This window comes from Dendrobates tinctorius, unplaced genomic scaffold (assembly GCF_039654945.1).
Source record: "Dendrobates tinctorius isolate UK_male_01 unplaced genomic scaffold, ASM3965494v1 ptg000195l, whole genome shotgun sequence".
Classification (NCBI taxonomy): domain Eukaryota; kingdom Metazoa; phylum Chordata; class Amphibia; order Anura; family Dendrobatidae; genus Dendrobates; species Dendrobates tinctorius.
Window position 1 is genome coordinate 1,770,159 of NW_027361862.1, and position 23,831 is coordinate 1,793,989.

At 52.0% G+C, this 23,831-nt stretch overlaps 1 protein-coding gene across 2 annotated transcripts in view; it reads right to left on the reverse strand.

Moving 5' to 3' along the window:
• The window catches only part of EIF3A (eukaryotic translation initiation factor 3 subunit A), a 52,946-nt gene extending 34,388 nt beyond the window's left edge, over window positions 1-18,558 (reverse strand). For both annotated transcript variants that reach the window (XM_073552723.1, XM_073552722.1), the window contains exons 1-3: window positions 18,399-18,558; window positions 12,356-12,546; window positions 12,140-12,276 (exon numbers count right to left, since the gene is read on the reverse strand). In XM_073552723.1, coding sequence (XP_073408824.1) covers window positions 12,140-12,276; window positions 12,356-12,546; window positions 18,399-18,447 — 377 coding nt within the window. In that variant the 5' untranslated portion in view covers window positions 18,448-18,558. The remainder of the gene's footprint in view (window positions 1-12,139; window positions 12,277-12,355; window positions 12,547-18,398) is intronic.
• Between the last annotated feature and the right edge of the window lie 5,273 nt (window positions 18,559-23,831).

Sequence of the window (23,831 nt, forward strand, 5' to 3'; positions counted from 1 at the left end):
GGCCCCTATGTCTTCCTGAGTCCATACCACCTCCTTGTCCACTTTAAATAGGCTTGATTTAGACCAATTTATGGTTGTGCCTGAGATCTCACCGAACCCCTCAATGGTCTGCACAGCATGATCCAATGAAGCCGAGGGGTCCCCTAGGAATAACAAAAGGTCATCCGCAAACAGGGCCACCTTTTCCTCCAAATCGCCATATTGAAACCCCTTTATTGCCTTGTTGCGTCTAATAGCAGCCGCCAATGGCTCTATCGCAATAGCGAACAGGAGCGGCGACAGTGGACAGCCTTGCCTCGTTCCTCTATGCAGCTGTATTCCCGCAGACATTACCCCATTAATCTTAACTCTAGCTGTGGGATGAGTATACAATAGCTGAATCCACGCTGTAAATTGAGGACCAAAGCCCATACTATGCAGCTCTCCACAGGTATGACCATTCTACAGCGTCAGAGGCTTTATGGGCATCAACTGAGGCCATCACCCTCCCACCTGGGTTATCGACTGGCAACTGCAGATTGAGATATAGTCCCCGTATATTGGCTGCTGTTGATCTGTTGGGCATAAACCCCGATTGATCCATATGGATCAATGTATCTATAACACCAGTTAGTCGGTTCGCCAGCACTTTAGCCAGTATTTTCACATCAGCTGTCAGCAAGGATATTGGCCTGTATGAGTCCGGAATTCCTGGATTCTTACCGTCCTTAGGAATCACCACTATCACCGACTCCCGCATAGACGCAGGCAAAATCCCTTCTTTCATAGCCTCGTCCAACACTACTAATAGCTTGGGTAGCAGAATTTCTTCTAGGTGTTTGTATATTTCCGCAGGAAGACCGTCTGCTCCCAGGGCCCTCTCAGTAGTCATGCCATGCAGAGCCATCTCCAACTCCTCTACTGTGATAGGAGACTCCAACTTATCCCTATCTTCCATAGATAGTGTCGGAAGCAGTCCCGCTCCTAGAAATGCCTCCGCCCCCCCTTCCCCTCCCATTCTACTCGATGAATAGAGGTTCTGGTAAAAACCTGCGAAGACCTCCAGAATGTCGGGCGTCTCAGTAACCCTTGTCCCCTTTGCAGTATCCATACTATGTATAAATGAGCTGCCTCTCTGGGCTGCAGCTATAATCGACAATAGATGACCAACTTTTTCCCCTTCTTCGTAGAATCTAGTCTTCTGAAAAGCCTGCTTCCTAGTTGCTTTATCTAGTAGTAACCTATTGACCCTTTCATGTGCCTGCCTAAGTGTCAGTTGAGTGTCGGGTGTAGCGTGCTGTGCCACTTCTATTTCCGCCCTAGTTAGGGCTTCCAGACTATCCACCTCATCTCGCTTAGTTTGTGTCTTTCTCCTACATATATCCCTGTATAGAATTCCCCGGAGATATGCCTTCATGGCGTCCCATACCACCAGAGGGTGAGCACTATCATCATTATGGACAAAGAATTCCCCAATCTCCCGCATGATGCCCTGCATATTTATATGTTGTATCCAGGCCGGATGTAACTTACACTCTCCCCTTATCCCCCCTCTCAAACGCTCCCGTTTAATGGGCACAAGGATGGGACTGTGGTCTGAGATCACTCTCGGTAAGTATTGCACGTCCCCCACCACTGCATTCATCAACTCATTAGCTAATGCCATGTCGATGCGGGATGGGGGTATTATGAGAAGCTGAATAGCAGGAGAAGCACTGTTTCCCGTCATTTCTTACCCTCCAAATGTCCATCAAACCCATTTCCCGAACTAAATTGCCAAATGGGGTTATAGTGTCACTCAATACTCCCAACGGCCTCCTATTCCTGTCCCAATAAGAGTCTATTATTATAGTCACCCACTACCAAAAGAGGCAATACTCCCCCTGTTCCTGAGGATTCCCAAGTCTCCCTCAGCTTAGTACTCGAGTAGGGGGGTGGAATATAAATAGCGGCAATGCACATAAGGTGGCCAAATAATTTACATTTGATGACTACACACTGTCCATCCGGGTCAATATGCACCTCTATTTCCTCGTATTGAAGTATGAATTAGCACAGATACCCCCCTTGCGTAGCTAGAAAAAGTAGAGTGGTAGGCCCTCTGTATGCATCGCCTACTCAAGAGTCTCGTTGTGTCCGGTAAAAGATGCGTCTCCAGGAGGCATACCACCGAGGGGCCCTGGTCTTGTGTATATTTGAATATAGCTGCCCTCTTAGTTTTGTCAGATAAACCCCTAACATTCCCCCCCTCCATAGTGTTGATAACTGGAATTATTAATCTGTGTAGTTTTCCCCCTTGCTGTCTGAACCCATCCCTCCTCCCTCACCCCCCCCCTCCTCTTCTCCCCCTTCCTAGTGCATATACTCTCAAAGAGAGCTGGGTAATCTGGTCCCTGGCCCCCCTCCCCTCCCGCACCACCATGCTTCTACATTCATCTAATTGCATACGTAGAGCAACTATCTTCCCAGCTCCCCCCCAGTCCTGTTGTGCAGGATAGGAGATCCCATTGTATAACATCAATAATATAATAAAACATATACACAATTCAAATTTTGGAAACTATAACAATAAACACCCACACTGTGCCCAACATTGGGCAACCACCAAATCCCAATCATTTCACCCCACCGAAGCCTTAATCTCAACCATATGCCAGTGGATCTAAGGAAGATCATATTCAGGAGATCAAAAGGCGTGTAATAAAAGGGCCAAAGAACCGATGGCAAACAAAAAAAACAGGAAAACGAGGAACAAGGCCGAAGCCTACCAAAAATCAGTTCTTTGACAGGAAAAAACCGGTTAAGAATTCCTTGCGAGACACTGAAAGATGCAATATGTCCTCAGCCGACCATCTCAGGCATAGTCCTCTTGACTAATCAATCAATTCCAGCTCATGTCTTCCCCCGGAGTTTATGCGCATTAATGTCAATCCATTGGTTAGCTTCTATCAGAACGATGAAAAATTGCACTTTATCAAGCGCCACCACCCTTAGTTTAGCCGGGAAAATCATGGAGCACTGCACTCCCAGCTCTCTAAGACGCTTCTTCACTCCTCCAAATTGCATACGCTGTTTTTGGACTGCAATAGAAAAGTCTGGGTAGACAGCTACTTTTTCACCATTCATGGCAGGATCCCCATCTCTCTCGCCCTCCTTAGAATTATGTCTCTATCCCTATAATGGAGAAGCTTAGCAAGCATAGTGCGTGGTCCCCTACCCGGTGGTTGTGGCTGCATGGGAACTCTGTGTGCACGCTCCACCACAAAAAACCTGGTCAGAGTATCTGTGCCAAATTTCTCCCTGAGCCACTCTTCCATAAATTCTGTGGGGTTTCTCCCTTCGGATTTTCCCGGGAGGCCAACAATCCTTATATTATTACGTCTAGAGCGATTCTCTAGATCATCATTTTTGCCCACTATTTCAGAGGTTTGCTGAGCGAATCTTTTTTCTGCTTTCTGGAGTTTGGTGATGTGGTCCTCTGCTTGCCCCACTCTCTTTTCTACCTCTTCTGTTCTGGTATCGGCTTTTTTCATATCTTTTTTTAAACCAGCCACTTCAGATTGAATTCCCAGAACCTGCTGTGTCAGCGTGGTTAAGGCATTCTTAAGGAAGGAGACCGCGGCAAATATGTCCTTCAGTGTGGGATTCTCATGATCCTCCCCGGCCTTCTGGGTCTCACCTGCCCCCACCACAGCTCCTCCATTTTGCGGCTGCTCCTCTTCCTCCCCCAGGGAATCCTCTGAATCATTCTCCTCCTCCTCCCCTTGTTTACCTCCAGATTGCAGGGAATCCTCCTCAGTTCTAGCAAACTTCTTCAGCTTAGCTGCAGCCTTCATACGTCTCTGACATTCAGTGTTGGCTCTCTCCACCTCCTTCCTGGCCTCAGCTCCATCTTTTGAGCCGAGTACATCTCCCCTTCCTGCATCTGTCTCCGGCGGGTCATGGCTCCTCACCAGGGCTTCAGAATGCAGCTGCAGGTAGTCTCCCCCCTTATCTGATCGTCCAGCCGAGGATATCAGTGGTGTCAGCGGGGCTGCGGATTACTCCAGGGACCAGAGGGAGGAACAGACCCTGCGTCCTTTCACATTGCCTGCCAGGCCACGCCCCCCTTTCCTGTCCTATCTAGTTAGTTTGGGCCCCATCGTTTGCTCAGCCTATTTTTCTGCCTGTGTTTGTGCTTTCATCTTGTCTCACTGACAATACATGTTTGGGGGCAGTCTATTGCTTTGGGGTCTGCTCTGGGGCAGTTAGTTTTCCCCTTTTCTTGCTTCAGGCTTATGTTCTCCTGTTGTGACGAGGCGTCTAGGACCAACGAAGGTACGCTCCACGGCTGCTGCTAGCTGTGTGGTTAGGATCAGGGATCTGCAATCTGCATAGTTACCAACCTCTCTGGTTTTCTGTGACTTAGCTTGTTTTGTTTTTTTCTCCTCGGTGACTCATTCATAACAGAATTACCAGCCATACCGCAGATTCTAGGGTACTCAAAAGCAGGAAAAAGTTGTTTAAAACAAAAAAAAGTGTCAGATTTTTTTTTTTTTTTTATATTTTTTCCTCTTTTTCTGGGGCCGTAGGAGGATTTCTTTTTTTTTTTCTAATGGAGATTAAGCAACTGTCTGATCGTGTGGAGCAGCTCGCTGCTGAAGTGCAGGGAATTTCCACCTACCTCATTCAGTCACATGCTGCTGAACCCAAGATCCCTACTCCTGATGTGTTTTCTGGGGATCGGTCTAAATTTCTGAATTTTAAGAATAATTGTAAATTATTTCTTGCCTTGAAGCCTAAATCATCGGGGAGCTCTGCACAGCAGGTTAAAATGGTCATCTCCTTCCTGCACGGCGATCCCCAGGATTGGGCGTTTTCTCCGACACCTGGAAATCCTATTCTGACTAATGTGGATGCATTTTTTCAAGCCTTGGGGTTGTTGTATGATGAACCTAATGCTGTTGATCAAGCTGAGAGAACCCTGTGGGCATTAAACCAGGGTCAGGATTCTGCAGAGTTATACTGTCAAAAATTCCGAAAGTGGGCGGTCCTTACTACATGGAATTGGCATTGGCAGCTCTCTTTCAGAAGGGTTTATCAGAGACCGTAAAAGATGTTATGGTGGGATTTCCTGTTCCTTCTGGTCTGGATGGCTCTAAGTCATTGGCCATTCAAGTTGATCGGCGTTTACGTGAACGTAAAACTACATGGGAGGTGCTGCCACCTTTTGAACAAACGTCTGAACCTATGCAATGTGATGGTGTTTTGTCTAGGGCGCAACGTCGGGAGTTTAGAAGGCGTAATAAGCTGTATTTTGTCTGTGGAGACGCTTCTCATACTATTTCTGTCTGCCCTAAACGAGAGAAATGTTTTGCACACACATTTGCTGTGGGCAGTATACAACCTAAGTTCATTTTGGCAATTACTCTGATCTGCTCCTTATCCACATTTTCCACGAAGGCTTTTGTGGATTCAGGAGCAGCGTTGAATCTGATGGATTTGGACTTTGCTAAACGTTGTGGTTTTTCTATGACGCCTCTGTGAACGCCTATTCCTTTGAGGGGTATTGATGCTACTTCTTTGGCGGAGAATAAACCTCAGTTTTGGACGCAGGTGACAATGCGAGTTACCCAGACCACCAAGAAAATTGTAAATTTTTGGTGCTGCATAACTTGCATGATACTATTGTTCTGTGTTTTCCCTGGTTGCGAACTCATAACCCAGTTTTGGATTGGAAATCTGGGTCTGTGGTGAGTTGGGGTTGTCAGTGTGTTCTTAGGGACGCTCCTGTTTTCTCCACCTCTCCTCAGTCTCATGACATTCCTGATTATCTAGCAGATTTTTCTGATGTATTTAGTGAGAGCAAGTCTGCATCTGAGTTGAGTGCCTGCTGGTTTACTAAGCTTGACCTCAGGGGCGCGTATAATCTTATTCGCATCAAGCACGGGGATGAATAGAAGACGGCGTTTAATACTCCGGAGGGACATTTTGAGTACCTGGTGATGCCTTTTGGGCTCACTAATGCCCCTTCTGTCTTTCAGTCCTTTATGAATAATATTTTCCGTGACCTTGTGGATAAGTTTTTGATCATCTATCTGGATGATATTTTGATCTTTTCTAGTGATTGGGATTCTCATGTGGAACACGTCCGGACTGTGTTCCGGATTTTGAGGGAGAATTCCCTGTTTGTTAAGGGATCGAAATGCCTCTTTGGTGTACAGAGGATTTCATTTTTGGGATTTATCTTGTCTCCATCGACTATTGAAATGGACCCGGCCAAGGTACAGGCCATTTATGATTGGGTTCAGCCCACTTCTTTGAAGGCCCTCCAGAAGTTTTTGGGTTTTGCTAATTTCTATCGTAAATTTATAGGTAATTTTTCTGGTATTGTCAAACCACTGACTGATCTGACCAAGAAGGGTGCTGATGTGCTGAATTGGTCTCCTGACGCTGTCTCAGCATTTCAGGAGCTTAAGCGGAGATTTACTTCTGCTCCGGTTTTACGGCAACCTGATGTCTCACTTCCATTTCAGGTGGAGGTAGATGCTTCTGAGATTGGTGCAGGAGTTGTTTTGTCCCAAAAAGACCCTGTGACTTCTAAGATGAATCCGTGCCTTCTTTTCTCGAAAGTTCTCCCCATCTGAACGCAACTATGACGTGGGGAATCGGGAATGGTTGGCCATGAAATGGGCATTTGAGGAGTGGAGACATTGGTTGGAGGGAGCTAGACATCAAGTTGTAGTCCTCACCGATCACAAGAATTTGATTTATCTGGAGTCGGCCAAACGCTTGAATCCTAGACAGGCTAGATGGGCCTTGTTTTTCACGCGTTTTAATTTTGTGGTCTCTTTTCTTCCGGGCACTAAGAATGTTAAGGCAGACGCCCTTTCTAGGAGTTTCTTTGCCGATTCCCTTAGTGTGACCGAGCCTCACTACCATCCTAGGTGAGGGGGTAGTTCTTTCTGCCATTTCGCCCGATTTGAGACGCGCCCTGGAGGAATTTGAGGAGGATAAACCTGAGTGTTGCCCTATGGGAAAATTGTATGTTTCTGACCAGTGGAGAAAGAGTGATGTCTGAAGTTCATTGCTCCGCATTGGCTGGTCATCCAGGTATTTTTGGTACCAGAGATTTGGTGAGTCGGTCTTTTTGGTGGCCTGCCTTATCTCGTGATGTCAGGAATTTTGTACAGTTCTGTGGGACTTGTTCTCGGTCTAAACCCTATTCTCGTTCTAGTGGGTGGCTGATGCCCCTGCCAGTGCCCAAGAGGCCATGGACCCATATCTCAATGGATTTTATTTCTGATCTTCCTGTCTCTCAGAGAATGACTTATCTGGGTGATTTGTGATAGATTTTCGAAGATGGTCCATCTTGTACCACTCCCAAAGTTGCCATCTTCCGCTGAGTTGGTGCCCTTGTTTTTACAACAGGTGGTTCGGTTACATGGGATTCCTGAGAACATTGTGTCCGACAGAGGAGTCCAGCTTGTTTCCAGATACTGGAAAGCCTTTTGTTCCAATCTGGGAATTCAGTTATCCTTCTCCTCCGCGTTTCATCCCCAGACCAATGGACAGACAGAACAAACCAGACCTTGGAGTCTTATTTGAAATGTTTTATATCTGCTGATCAGGATGATTGGGTCTCATTTTTGCCCTTGGCCGAATTCGCACTGAACAATAGAGCTAGTTCTGCCACTTTGATGTCACCCTTTTTCTGTAATTTTGTGTTTCATCCTCGATTCTCTTCAGGGCAAGTGGAATCTTCGTCCTGCCCAGGTGTGGACACTGTGGTTGACAGAATGCAGCAGATATGGGAACAAGTGGTGGATAAGTTGTCACTCTCTCAGGAAAAGGCCCAGCGATTTTCCAACCGGCATAGGACAATTGGTCCCCGGTTTAAAGTGGGTGATATGGTTTGGTTGTCGTCTAAGAATATTCCTATGAAGGTTGCATCTCCAAAATTTAAGCCAAGATTTATTGGTCCTTATAAGATTTTGGAGATTCTTAATCCTGTTTCTTTTCGATTGGCTCTTCCAGTTACGTTCAAAATCCATAACGTATTTCACAAATCTCTGTTGAAGAGGTTTGTTGAGCCAGTGGTGCCTGTTATGAATGAGTCACCGTAGGAGGCAAAAACAGAAATACTAGCCAAGTCCAGAAAACTAGAGAAGTTGGCAGCTATCGGATTGCAGACCCCTGAACCTATCAACAACAACTAGCAGTAGCCGTGGGGGGTACCTACGGTGCCCTAGACCCCTCGATCACAGCCGGAGAACTAAATAGCCTAAAGACAGAAAGGGAAATCTAAACTGCCCCAGAGCAGACCCCAAAGCAATAGGCAGCCCCCCAACATATAATGACGGTGAAGCAAGATGAAAAAACACTCACACAGATAGAAAGATAGGCTGAGCAAATGATGGGGCCCAAGCTAACTAAGTAGGAAAGGATAGAAAAGCTGCTGTCTGCAATCCGCCAAAAAACTATCAAAACAAGAGCCAACAGACTGATAGGGAAAAAAGCACTGAAGACGCTAGGCTTCAAAAAGACTATCAGTACTCAGGTATTTTCTGAAGACAGAGCAAAAAGGAATTCAGCTCACCCCAGCAGGGGATGGCAGAAATCCAGAAAAACAAGGCAAAACAAAACCAAAACATAAATGCAAGAAGTAGAGCAGAAAAGTTAGCTTTTGAGGAGCAGGAATCAGACTGGTCTCCTCAGAAAGATCACCAGCAAGGCAGAAGGGCGACGGCTGCCTTATATCCAGTCAGCAATTCCAGTCACCCAGTCATCATCATCCTGCACAGGTGCTTGGTAATCAGCCTCACTACCTTCCTTCACCAGAAGAGGGAGTTCATCAGATCACAATGGTGAAGGGGAAAATGAACTCACAACAGGTGCCTATGGCAGCACCTCCTGACCCTGTGTTGGTTGAAGGCAATGTGGAATATGAGGTAGAGAAATTATTGGATTCTCGTTTGGTTATACGGAGACTCCAGTATTTGGTCAAATGGAAGGGTTATGGCCAGGAGGATAATTCTTGGGTCTCTGCCTCTGATATTCATGCCAATAGATTAGTTCGTGCTTTTCACCGGGCCCATCCTGATCGGCCTGGTGGCGTGGATGAGGGTTCGGTGACCCCTCCTCAAGGGGGGGGGGGTACTGTTGTGAGTTCATTTTCTGGTCCACCAGTTGTGAGTTCTCCTGCTAGGCTCCCTCTGGTGGTAACAGGAGGTAGTGAGGCTGTTTTAATCAGTAGAGATCTGCCACCTGATAATGAGGATGACGATTGGACCTCAGGAATCTCAGACTGGATTTAAGTCAGCCGACGCCCTATTCTGATGCTGGTGATTCCTTCTGCTTGTCAGGTCTTGGTTTTCAGCTCTGTTCCAGTCATCTAAAGCTAAGTTTCTCTTCTAATGTTCACACTTGATTTTGTTGGTCTATTCAGTTTTTTGTGTGGTCAGCCAGCCTCGGCTGGGGCTGTGCTGAATTTCCACTCTTATTTACCTGTATTTGCCAATTTGCTTTTTGTCCCTTATTAGATTGGCCTCTTTTTTGCTCTGTCTCAGAATATTTCAGAGTGCTGATATAGTGCGAGAAGTCTAGTGACTTCAGGGTTAATTTTGCTATCAGAAGTGTTGGACATTATTTTTGTAGGGTTTTTTGCAGAGTCTTTCCTATCCTTTCTACTTTGGGCCCCATCGTTTCCTCAGCCTATTTTCCTGCCTGTGTTTGTGCTTTCATCTTGTTTCACCGTCAATACATGTGGGGGGCTGTCTTTCCTTTGGGGTCTGCTCTGGGGCAGTTAGTTTTCCCCTTTTCTTGTTTCAGGCTTATGTAGTTCTCCGGCTGTGACGAAGCCTCTAGCATCATCGTAGGTACGCTCCACGGCTACTGCTAGTTGTGTGGTTAGGATCAGGGATCTGCAATCTGCATAGTTACCAACCTCTCTGGTTTTCTGTGACTTAGCTTATTTTGTTTTTTTCTCCTCGGTGACTCATTCATAACACCCAGGCATGCCGGAGATGTCGCGCATCGTCGTCTCCCAGGCATGCCGCAGCCGGAGAGGTCACGCATCGTCGCCCCCCATTCCCCAGGCATGCCGCAGCCGGAGAGGTCACGCATCGTCGTTCCCCATTCACCAGGCATGCTGCAGCCAGAGATGTCGCGCATCGTCGTTCCCCATTCACCATGCATGCCGCAGCAGGAGAGGTTGTTCATCGTCATTCCCCAGGCATGCCGCAGCCGGAGAGGTTGTTCATCGTCATTCCCCAGGCATGCCGCAGCCGGAGAGGTCACGTATCGTCGCCCCCCCCATTCCCCAGGCATGCCGCAGCCGGAGAGGTCGCGCATAGTCATTCCCCAGGCATGCCGCAGCCGGAGAGGTCGCGCATCGTCGTCGTCCCCCATTCCCCAGGCATGCCGCAGCCGGAGAGGTCGCGCATCGTCGTCGTCCCCCATTCCCCAGGCATGCCGCAGCCGGAGAGGTCGCGCATCGTCGTCGTCCCCAATTCCCCAGGCATGCCGCAGCCGGAGAGGTCGCGCATCGTCGTCGTCCCCAATTCCCCAGGCATGCCGCAGCCGGAGAGGTCGCGCATCGTCGTCGTCCCCAATTCCCCAGGCATGCCGCAGCCGGAGAGGTCGCGCGTCGTCCCCCATTCCCCAGGCATGCCGCAGCCGGAGAGGTCGCGCGTCGTCCCCCATTCCCCAGGCATGCCGCAGCCGGAGAGGTCGCGCGTCGTCCCCCATTCCCCAGGCATGCCGCAGCCGGAGAGGTCGCGCATCGTCATTCCCCAGGCATGCCGCAGCCGGAGAGGTCGCGCATCGTCATTCCCCAGGCATGCCGCAGCCGGAGAGGTCGCGCATCGTCGTCGTCCCCCATTCCCCAGGCATGCCGCAGCCGGAGAGGTCGCGCATCGTCGTCGTCCCCCATTCCCCAGGCATGCCGCAGCCGGAGAGGTTGTTCATCCTCATTCCCCAGGCATGCCGCAGCCGGAGAGGTTGTTCATCCTCATGCCCCAGGCATGCCGCAGCCGGAGAGGTTGTTCATCCTCATGCCCCAGGCATGCCGCAGCCGGAGAGGTTGTTCATCGTCATTCCCCAGGCATGCCGCAGCCGGAGAGGTTGTTCATCGTCATTCCCCAGGCATGCCGCAGCCGGAGAGGTTGTTCATCGTCATTCCCCAGGCATGCCGCAGCCGGAGAGGTTGTTCATCGTCATTCCCCAGGCATGCCGCAGCCGGAGAGGTTGCTCATCGTCATTCCCCAGGCATGCCGCAGCCGGAGAGGTTGTTCATCGTCATTCCCCAGGCATGCCGCAGCCGGAGAGGTTGTTCATCGTCATTCCCCAGGCATGCCGCAGCCGGAGAGGTCGCGCATCGTCATCCCCCATTCCCCAAGGCATGCCGCAGCCGGAGTGGTCGCGCATCGTCGTCCCCCATTCCCCAGGCATGCCGCAGCCGGAGAGGTCGCGCATCGTCGTTGTCCCCCATTCCCCAGGCATGCCGCAGCCGGAGAGGTCGCGCATCGTCGTCGTCCCCCATTCCCCAGGCATGCCGCAGCCGGAGAGGTTGTTCATCGTCATTCCCCAGGCATGCCGCAGCCGGAGAGGTCGCGCATCGTCGTCCCCCATTCCCCAGGCATGCCGCAGGCGGAGAGGTCGCGCATCGTCGTCCCCCATTCCCCAGGCATGCCGCAGCTGGAGAGGTTGTTCATCGCCATTCCCCAGGCATGCCGCAGCCGGAGAAGTTGTTCATCGTCATTCCCCAGGCAAGCCGCAGCCGGAGAGGTCGCGCATCGTCGTCCCCCATTCCCCAGGCGGAGGTCGCGCATCGTCGTCCCCCATTCCCCAGGCATGCCGCAGCCGGAGAGGTAGCGCATCGTTGTCCCCTATTCGCCAGGCATGCCGCAGCCGGAGAGGTCGCGCATCGTCGTCCCCCATTCCCCAGCTGGAGAAGTTGTTCATCGTCATTCCCCAGGCATGCCGCAGCCGGAGAGGTCGCGCATCGTCATTCCCCAGGCATGCCGCAGCCGGAGAGGTCGCGCATCGTCATTCCCCAGGCATGCCGCAGCCGGAGAGGTCAAGAATCGTCATTCCCCAGGTGTTGGGAGTTCATTTTCTGGTCCACCACCAGTTGTGAGTTCTCCTGCCAGACCCTAACCCTAAGGTCACCCCTCATTACCTTTCTGGGGTCTGGATGTTATCAAGGTCTTCAATATCTAGAACCATTTGCTGTGAAGACTCTTTGGCGGCCTCTGTCCTCTCCTCCGCCAGCTTTAAATAGGCTCGTACCACATCTTCCAAAGATTTGATATTAACCTAAAGAGCAGGAAAACAGGAGTCAGCACAGTGGCCGCTACCCCCAAGACATGCAGGAGGCCCGGCGCTGCCCCCCGACCTGCTGGCAGATGTTCTTGTACTGGTACAAGCCTTCTTTGGCCAGGTGGCTCTTGCGCAGGTCCACGCACAGCTCCAGATACTTCAGCATTATGGGCTCGTGGATTTTCTGCCATGTTCGGTGCTTCTTACTCTTTATTACGTCATATAAAACATCCAGGGCCGGCTGCTTCTTACCAACTTCAAGGAATTCTACAAGAAGGAATAAAAAAAAAAAAAAAAAAGCATGAAAAGAAGCAGGGGCTCCACTAGATCATGGACCACAGAAGAGGATTCACCAGATCAAGCGCAGAAAACACCAAATCAGAAGAGGTTCAACTGGAGCAGAGACAATAGAAACAAGACAGAAGAGGAACCACAAGACCACAGATCACACAAAACCATACGAGGATGCACTAGATCAGAGACCCCAGAAAACCGGAAGCCAGACGTGGAGCCACTAGATCACAGACACTAAAAAGATAAAAACCAGAAGAGAATGCGCCAAAATCACAGACCCCAGAAAACGATCCTCCAGATCACAGACCCCAGAAAACATGAAATCAGAAAAGGATTCACAGGACCCTATTTTGCATCTGTTTTCTCTCAGAAAGGAAATGTAACATCAACTGTTCTTCACTGTCCTATTAAGGAAATAGAAGAATCCAGGATATCTATAAACAGAAAGATAGTGAGGAAACACTTAGCTAACCTAAATGAATTCAAGTCTCCAGGTCCAGATGAATTATGAGTACTAAAGGAGATAGCAGAAGAAATTTTTGAACCCCTCTCCATAATCTTTGAAAATTCTTGGAGAACAGGAGAAGTGCCAGAAGACTGGAGAAGAGCAAATGTTGTTACTATCTTCAAAAAAGGGAAGGTGGACCCAGGCAACTATAGGCCAGTGAGTCTGACTTCTATACCAGGAAAGATCTTTGAACAAATTATTAAACAACATGTATGTCAGTACCTGGATAAGAATGAAGTGATTAAACAGAGTCAGCATGGGTTTGTAACTAATAAGTCATGTCAGACTAACTTAATTTCCTTCTATGACGGAATCACTGATTGGGTGGATCAAGGAAATGCTGTAGATATAGTATATCTTGACTTCAGCAAAGCATTTGACAAAGTATCTCATACAATCCTTATTGAAAAAATGACTAAGTATGGAATGGACAAGGCAACTGTTAGGTGGATTCATAACTGGCTTAGTGATCGGACCCAAAGAGTGGTCGTAAATGGCTGCACATCCAGTTGGAAGAATGTCTCAAGTGGGGTACCACAGGGCTCTGTCCTGGGCCCTGTATTGTTCAACATCTTTATCAACGATTTAGATGAAGGAATTGAGGGTAAACTGATTAAATTTGCTGATGACACAAAGCTAGGAGGGATAGCTAATACTAGAGAAGAGAGAGAGAGGATTCAAAAAGATTTAAATAAACTGGAGAAGTGGGCAGCAACTAACAGAATGGTTTTTAACAGGGAGAAATGCAAAGTACTACATCTGGGCAACAAAAATGAAAAAAGCATATATAGAATGGGAGGAATAGGGCTAAGTGACAGCACATGTGAAAAAGACTTGGGTATACTAATAGATCACAGACTGAATATGAGTCAACAGTGTGATGCAGCAGCAAAAAAGGCAAATGCAATTCTAGGATGTATTAACAGAAGCATACAGTCTAGATCACGTGAAGTCATTATTTCCCTCTACTCCTCTTTGGTCAGACCTCATCTGGAATATTGTGTCCAGTTTTGGGCGCCACATTTTAAAAAAGACATCAACAAACTGGAGCAAGTTCAGAGAAGAGCGACCAGAATGGTGACCGGTCTGCAAACCCTGTCTTATGAGGAAAGGTTGCAGGATTTGGGAATGTTTAGCTTGCAGAAGAGAAGACTGAGAGGAGACTTAATAGCTGTCTACAAATATCTAAAGGGCTGTCACATTGTAGAAGGATCAACTTTATTCTCATTTGCACAAGGAAAGACTAGAAGCAATGGGATGAAACTGAATGGGAGGAGACACAGATTAGATATTAGAAAAAACTTTTTGACAGTTAGAGTGATCAATGAGTGGAACAGGCTGCCATGAGAAGTGGTGAGTTCTCCTTCAATGGAAGTCTTCAAACAGAGGCTGGACAGACATCTGACTGGGATGATTTAGCGAATCCTGCTTTGAGCAGGGGGTTGGGACCAGATGGCCCAGGAGGTCCCTTCCAACTCTACGATTCTATGACCCATGACCCCAGAATCACAACAGACGAGGATCCACCAGAAAATCCCAAACTAAAGGAGGATCTATCAGATCAAGTACCACAGAAATAACAGAGAAGGGAATCCACCAGATCAAAGAACCAAGTAAACTCAAGCAAAAAGGGATCCACCATACCAAGGACCCCAAAAACATCACAAAAGAGGATCTGATAGAGCACCAACCACAGAACAGACCAAACGAGAGTCACTAGACCATGATCCCAGAAACAGCAAAGGAGAGAATTCGATGGACCAAGGAACCCAGAATACCACAAATCAGAAGACCTATTTATCGTAGTCAGCGCCCCACCTACACCGCGACGTCAGCGCCCCGTACATACCGCGACGCCAGCGCCCCGCACATACCGCGACGTCAGCGCCCCGCACATACCGCGACGCCAGCGCCCCGCACATACCGCCACGCCAGCGCCCCGCACATACCGCCACGCCAGCGCCCCGCACATACCGCCACGCCAGCGCCCCGCACATACCGCCACGCCAGCGCCCAGCACATAACGCGACGCCAGCGCCCCGCACATAACGCGACGCCAGCGCCCCGCACATAACGCGACGCCAGCGCCCCGCACATACCGTGATGTGACGTCAGCGCCCCGTACATACCGCGATGTGACGTCAGCGCCCCGTACATACCGCGATGTGACGCCAGCGCCCCGTATATACCGCGATGTGACGCCAGCTCCCCGTATATACCGCGATGTGACGTCAGCGTCCCGTATATACCGCGATGTGACGTCAGCGCCCCGTATATACCGCGATGTGACGCCAGCTCCCCGTATATACCGCGATGTGACGTCAGCGCCCCGTATATACCGCGATGTGACGTCAGCTCCCCGTATATACCGCGATGTGACGCCAGCTCCCCGTATATACCGCGATGTGACGTCAGCGCCCCGTATATACCGCGATGTGACGTCAGCGCCCCGTATATACCGCGATGTGACGCCAGCTCCCCGTATATACCGCGATGTGACGTCAGCGCCCCGTATATACCGCGATGTGACGTCAGCTCCCCGTATATACCGCGATGTGACGCCAGCGCCCCGTATATACCGCGATGTGACGTCAGCGCCCCGTATATACCGCGATGTGACGTCAGCGCCCCGTATATACCGCGATGTGACGCCAGCTCCCCGTATATACCGCGATGTGACGCCAGCGCCCCGTATATACCGCGATGTGACGTCAGCTCCCCGTATATACCGCGATGTGACGCCAGCGCCCCGTATATACCGCGATGTGACGCCAGCGCCCCGTATATACCGCGATGTGACGCCAGCGCCCCGTATATACCGCGATGTGACGCCAGCGCCCCGTATATACCGCGATGTGACGCCAGCGCCCCGTATATACCGCGATGTGACGCCAGCGCCCCGTATATACCGCGATGTGACGCCAGCTCCCCGTATATACCGCGATGTGACGCCAGCGCCCCGTATATACCGCGATGTGACGCCAGCTCCCCGTATATACCGCGATGTGACGCCAGCGCCCTGTATATACCGCGATGTGACGCCAGCGCCCCGTATATACCGCGATGTGACGCCAGCTCCCCGTATATACCGCGATGTGACGTCAGCGTCCCGTATATACCGCGATGTGACGTCAGCGTCCCGTATATACCGCGATGTGACGCCAGCTCCCCGTATATACCGCGATGTGACGCCAGCGCCCCGTATATACCGCGATGTGACGCCAGCTCCCCGTATATACCGCGATGTGACGCCAGCGTCCCGTATATACCGCGATGTGACGTCAGCTCCCCGTATATACCGCGATGTGACGCCAGCTCCCCGTATATACCGCGATGTGACGTCAGCGTCCCGTATATACCGCGATGTGACGTCAGCGCCCCGTATATACCGCGATGTGACGCCAGCTCCCCGTATATACCGCGATGTGACGCCAGCGCCCCGTATATACCGCGATGTGACGCCAGCTCCCCGTATATACCGCGATGTGACGCCAGCGCCCCGTATATACCGCGATGTGACGCCAGCTCCCCGTATATACCGCGATGTGACGCCAGCTCCCCGTATATACCGCGATGTGACGCCAGCGCCCCGTATATACCGCGATGTGACGCCAGCTCCCCGTATATACCGCGATGTGACGCCAGCGTCCCGTATATACCGCGATGTGACGCCAGCTCCCCGTATATACCGCGATGTGACGCCAGCGCCCCGTATATACCGCGATGTGACGCCAGCTCCCCGTATATACCGCGATGTGACGTCAGCGCCCCGTATATACCGCGATGTGACGTCAGCGTCCCGTATATACCGCGATGTGACGTCAGCGCCCCGTATATACCGCGATGTGACGCCAGCTCCCCGTATATACCGCGATGTGACGCCAGCGCCCCGTATATACCGCGATGTGACGCCAGCGCCCCGTATATACCGCGATGTGACGCCAGCGCCCCGTATATACCGCGATGTGACGCCAGCTCCCCGTATATACCGCGATGTGACGCCAGCGCCCCGTATATACCGCGATGTGACGCCAGCGCCCCGTATATACCGCGATGTGACGCCAGCGCCCCGTATATACCGCGATGTGACGCCAGCGCCCCGTATATACCGCGATGTGACGCCAGCTCCCCGTATATACCGCGATGTGACGTCAGCGTCCCGTATATACCGCGATGTGACGCCAGCTCCCCGTATATACCGCGATGTGACGCCAGCGCCCCGTATATACCGCGATGTGACGCCAGCTCCCCGTATATACCGCGATGTGACGCCAGCGTCCCGTATATACCGCGATGTGACGTCAGCTCCCCGTATATACCGCGATGTGACGCCAGCGTCCCGTATATACCGCGATGTGACGCCAGCGTCCCGTATATACCGCGATGTGACGTCAGCGCCCCGTATATACCGCGATGTGACGCCAGCTCCCCGTATATACCGCGATGTGACGTCAGCGTCCCGTATATACCGCGATGTGACGTCAGCGCCCCGTATATACCGCGATGTGACGCCAGCTCCCCGTATATACCGCGATGTGACGCCAGCGTCCCGTATATACCGCGATGTGACGCCAGCTCCCCGTATATACCGCGATGTGACGCCAGCTCCCCGTATATACCGCGATGTGACGCCAGCTCCCCGTATATACCGCGATGTGACGCCAGCTCCCCGTATATACCGCGATGTGACGCCAGCTCCCCGTATATACCGCGATGTGACGCCAGCTCCCCGTATATACCGCGATGTGACGCCAGCTCCCCGTATATACCGCGATGTGACGTCAGCGCCCCGTATATACCGCGATGTGACGCCAGCGCCCCGTATATACCGCGATGTGACGCCAGCTCCCCGTATATACCGCGATGTGACGCCAGCTCCCCGTATATACCGCGATGTGACGTCAGCGCCCCGTATATACCGCGATGTGACGTCAGCGCCCCGTATATACCGCGATGTGACGTCAGCGTCCCGTATATACCGCGATGTGACGCCAGCTCCCCGTATATACCGCGATGTGACGCCAGCTCCCCGTATATACCGCGATGTGACGCCAGCGCCCCGTATATACCGCGATGTGACGCCAGCGCCCCGTATATACCGCGATGTGACGCCAGCTCCCCGTATATACCGCGATGTGACGCCAGCTCCCCGTATATACCGCGATGTGACGCCAGCTCCCCGTATATACCGCGATGTGACGTCAGCGCCCCGTATATACCGCTCGGGTGTCCGCGCTGCGGCCTGCACGCATTGTCGCCGGCCGGGGATCAGGCCTCGGACGCCGCACAGGAGACGCCCCGCAGCCCCAGCACTGACCGTTCGCCCTCTTCAGGGCATTCTCGGGGCGCTGGAAGTAGGCCGGCATGTCTGCGGCGGGAACTCCTGCACGAACAGCTGCGGGGAACGGGCGCGAGACTCCGGTTATGGCCGCTGCAGCATGGCCGCCACAGGAAAGAGCGAGGGGGCGGGGCCGCAGCACAACGTCACTTCCGAGGACTGACGTCACAACACGCAGCTCAGAGACCCACCGAGAGCTGCACCTCCAGTGTGCTCTATACTGACACCAGAGGCCACAGAGAGAACTGCACCTGCCAGTGTACTCTATACTGACACCAGAGGCCACAGAGAGAACTGCACCTTCCAGTGTGCTCTATACTGACACCAGCGGCCACAGAGAGAACTGCACCTGCCAGTGTACTCTATACTGACACCAGAGGCCACAGAGAGAACTGCACCTCCCAGTGTGCTCTATACTGACACCAGCGGCCACAGAGAGAACTGCACCTGCCAGTGTGCTCTATACTGACACCAGAGGCCACAGAGAGAACTGCACCTGCCAGTGTGCTCTATACTGACACCAGAGGCCACAGAGAGAACTGCACCTGCCACTGTACTCTATACTGACACCAGAGGCCACAGAGAGAACTGCACCTTCCAGTGTGCTCTATACTGACACCAGCGGCCACAGAGAGAACTGCACCTGCCAGTGTGCTCTGTACTGACACCAGAGGCCACAGAGAGAACTGCACCTTCCAGTGTGCTCTATACTGACACCAGCGGCCACAGAGAGAACTGCACCTGCCAGTGTACTCTATACTGACACCAGAGGCCACAGAGAGAACTGCACCTCCCAGTGTGCTCTATACTGACACCAGCGGCCACAGAGAGAACTGCACCTGCCAGTGTGCTCAATACTGACACCAGAGGCCACAGAGAGAACTGCACCTGCCAGTGTGCTCTATACTGACACCAGAGGCCATAGAGAGAACTGCACCTCCCAGTGTGCTCTATACTGACACCAGCGGCCACAGAGAGAACTGCACCTGCCAGTGTGCTCTATACTGACACCAGAGGCCACAGAGAGAACTGCACCTCCAGTGTGCTCTATACTGACACCAGCGGCCACAGAGAGAACTGCACCTGCCAGTGTACTCTATACTGACACCAGAGGCCACAGAGAGAACTGCACCTTCCAGTGTGCTCTATACTGACACCAGCGGCCACAGAGAGAACTGCACCTGCCAGTGTACTCTGTACTGACACCAGAGGCCACAGAGAGAACTGCACCTCCCAGTGTGCTCTATACTGACACCAGCGGCCACAGAGAGAACTGCACCTGCCAGTGTGCTCAATACTGACACCAGAAACCACAGAGAGAACTGCACCTGCCAGTGTGCTCTATACTGACACCAGAGGCCACAGAGAGAACTGCACCTCCCAGTGTGCTCTATACTGACACCAGCTACCACAGTGAGAACTGCACCTGCCAGTGTGCTCTATACTGACACCAGCAGCCACAGAGAGAACTGCACCTGCCAGTGTGCTCTATACTGACACCAGCTGCCACAAAGAGTACTGCACCTTCCAGTGTGCTCTATACTGACACCAACGGCCACAGAGAGAACTGCACCTGCTAGTGTGCTCTATACTGACACCAACGGCCACAGAGAGAACTGCACCTCCTAGTGTGCTCTATACTGACACCAGCGGCCACAGAGAGAACTGCACCTCCCAGTGTGCTCTATACTGACACCAGCTACCACAGTGAGAACTGCACCTGCCAGTGTGCTCTATACTGACACCAGCAGCCACAGAGAGAACTGCACCTGCCAGTGTGCTCTATACTGACACCAGCTGCCACAAAGAGAACTGCACCTTCCAGTGTGCTCTATACTGACACCAGAGGCCACAGAGAGAACTGCACCTGCTAGTGTGCTCTATACTGACACCAACGGCCACAGAGAGAACTGCACCTGCCAGTGTACTCTATACTGACACCAGAGGCCACAGAGAGAACTGCACCTGCCAGTGTGCTCTATACTGACACCAGTGGCCACAGAGAGAACTGCACCTCCAGTGTGCTCTATACTGACACCAGAGGCCACAGCGAGAACTGCACCTGCCACTGTGCTCTATACTGACACCAGAGGCCACAGCGAGAACTGCACCTGCCAGTGTGCTCTGTACTGACACCAGCAGCCACAGAGAGACCTGCACCTGCCAGTGTGCTCTATACTGACACCAACGGCCACAGCGAGAACTGCACCTGCCAGTGTACTCTATACTGACACCAGAGGCCACAGCGAGAACTGCACCTGCCACTGTGCTCTATACTGACACCAGAGGCCACAGAGAGAACTGCACCTGCCAGTGTACTCTATACTGACACCAGAGGCCACAGAGAGAACTGCACCTTCCAGTGTGCTCTATACTGACACCAGCGGCCACAGAGAGAACTGCACCTGCCAGTGTACTCTATACTGACACCAGAGGCCACAGAGAGAACTGCACCTCCCAGTGTGCTCTATACTGACACCAGCGGCCACAGAGAGAACTGCACCTGCCAGTGTGCTCTATACTGACACCAGAGGCCACAGAGAGAACTGCACCTGCCAGTGTGCTCTATACTGACACCAGAGGCCACAGAGAGAACTGCACCTGCCAGTGTACTCTATACTGACACCAGAGGCCACAGAGAGAACTGCACCTTCCAGTGTGCTCTATACTGACACCAGCGGCCACAGAGAGAACTGCACCTGCCAGTGTGCTCTGTACTGACACCAGAGGCCACAGAGAGAACTGCACCTTCCAGTGTGCTCTATACTGACACCAGCGGCCACAGAGAGAACTGCACCTGCCAGTGTACTCTATACTGACACCAGAGGCCACAGAGAGAACTGCACCTCCCAGTGTGCTCTATACTGACACCAGCGGCCACAGAGAGAACTGCACCTGCCAGTGTGCTCAATACTGACACCAGAGGCCACAGAGAGAACTGCACCTGCCAGTGTGCTCTATACTGACACCAGAGGCCATAGAGAGAACTGCACCTCCCAGTGTGCTCTATACTGACACCAGCGGCCACAGAGAGAACTGCACCTGCCAGTGTGCTCTATACTGACACCAGAGGCCACAGAGAGAACTGCACCTCCAGTGTGCTCTATACTGACACCAGCGGCCACAGAGAGAACTGCACCTGCCAGTGTACTCTATATACTGACACCAGAGGCCACAGAGAGAACTGCACCTTCCAGTGTGCTCTATACTGACACCAGCGGCCACAGAGAGAACTGCACCTGCCAGTGTACTCTGTACTGACACCAGAGGCCACAGAGAGAACTGCACCTCCCAGTGTGCTCTATACTGACACCAGCGGCCACAGAGAGAACTGCACCTGCCAGTGTGCTCAATACTGACACCAGAAACCACAGAGAGAACTGCACCTGCCAGTGTGCTCTATACTGACACCAGAGGCCACAGAGAGAACTGCACCTCCCAGTGTGCTCTATACTGACACCAGCTACCACAGTGAGAACTGCACCTGCCAGTGTGCTCTATACTGACACCAGCAGCCACAGAGAGAACTGCACCTGCCAGTGTGCTCTATACTGACACCAGCTGCCACAAAGAGTACTGCACCTTCCAGTGTGCTCTATACTGACACCAACGGCCACAGAGAGAACTGCACCTGCTAGTGTGCTCTATACTGACACCAACGGCCACAGAGAGAACTGCACCTCCCAGTGTGCTCTATACTGACACCAGCGGCCACAGAGAGAACTGCACCTCCCAGTGTGCTCTATACTGACACCAGCTACCACAGTGAGAACTGCACCTGCCAGTGTGCTCTATACTGACACCAGCAGCCACAGAGAGAACTGCACCTGCCAGTGTGCTCTATACTGACACCAGCTGCCACAAAGAGAACTGCACCTTCCAGTGTGCTCTATACTGACACCAGAGGCCACAGAGAGAACTGCACCTGCTAGTGTGCTCTATACTGACACCAACGGCCACAGAGAGAACTGCACCTGCCAGTGTACTCTATACTGACACCAGAGGCCACAGAGAGAACTGCACCTGCCAGTGTGCTCTATACTGACACCAGTGGCCACAGAGAGAACTGCACCTCCAGTGTGCTCTATACTGACACCAGAGGCCACAGCGAGAACTGCACCTGCCACTGTGCTCTATACTGACACCAGAGGCCACAGCGAGAACTGCACCTGCCAGTGTGCTCTGTACTGACACCAGCAGCCACAGAGAGACCTGCACCTGCCAGTGTGCTCTATACTGACACCAACGGCCACAGCGAGAACTGCACCTGCCAGTGTACTCTATACTGACACCAGAGGCCACAGCGAGAACTGCACCTGCCACTGTGCTCTATACTGACACCAGAGGCCACAGCGAGAACTGCACCTGCCAGTGTGCTCTGTACTGACACCAGCAGCCACAGAGAGACCTGCACCTGCCAGTGTGCTCTATACTGACACCAACGGCCACAGAGAGAACTGCACCTGCCAGTGTACTTTATACTGACACCAGAGGCCACAGAGAGAACTGCACCTGCCAGTGTGCTCTATACTGACACCAGTGGCCACAGAGAGAACTGCACCTGCCAGTGTGCTCTATACTGACACCAGAGGCCACAGCGAGAACTGCACCTGCCACTGTGCTCTATACTGACACCAGAGGCCACAGCGAGAACTGCACCTGCCAGTGTGCTCTGTACTGACACCAGCAGCCACAGAGAGAACTGCACCTGCCAGTGTGCTCTATACTGACACGAGCGGCTACAGAGAGAACTGCACCTGCCAATGTGCTCTATACTGACACCAGAGGCCACAGAGAGAACTGCACCTGCCAGTGTGCTCTATACTGACACCAGCAGCCACAGATAGAACTGCACCTGCCAGTGTGCTCCATACTGACACCAACGGCCACAGGGAGAACTGCACCTGCCAGTGTGCTCTATACTGACACAAGCGGCCACAGAAAGAACTGAACCTGCCAGTGTGCTCTATACTGACACCAGCGGCCACAGCGAGAACTGCACCTGCCAGTGTGCTCTATACTAACACTAGAGGCCACAGAGAGAACTGCACCTGCCAGTGTGCTCTATACTGACACCAGAGGCCACAGCGAGAACTGCACCTGTCAGTGTGCTCTATACTAACACCAGAGGCCACAGAGAGAACTGCACCTGCCAGTGTGCTCTATACTGACACCAGAGGCCACAGAAAGAACTGCACCTGCCAGTGTGCTCTATACTGACACCAGCGGCCACAGAGAGAACTGCACCTGCCAGTGTGCTCTATACTGACACCATCGGCCACAGCGAGAACTGCACCTGCCAGTGTGCTCTATACTGACACCAGAGGCCACAGCGAGAACTGCACCTGCCAGTGTGCTCTATACTGACACAATCGGCCACAGAAAGAACTGCACCTGCCAGTGTGCTCTATA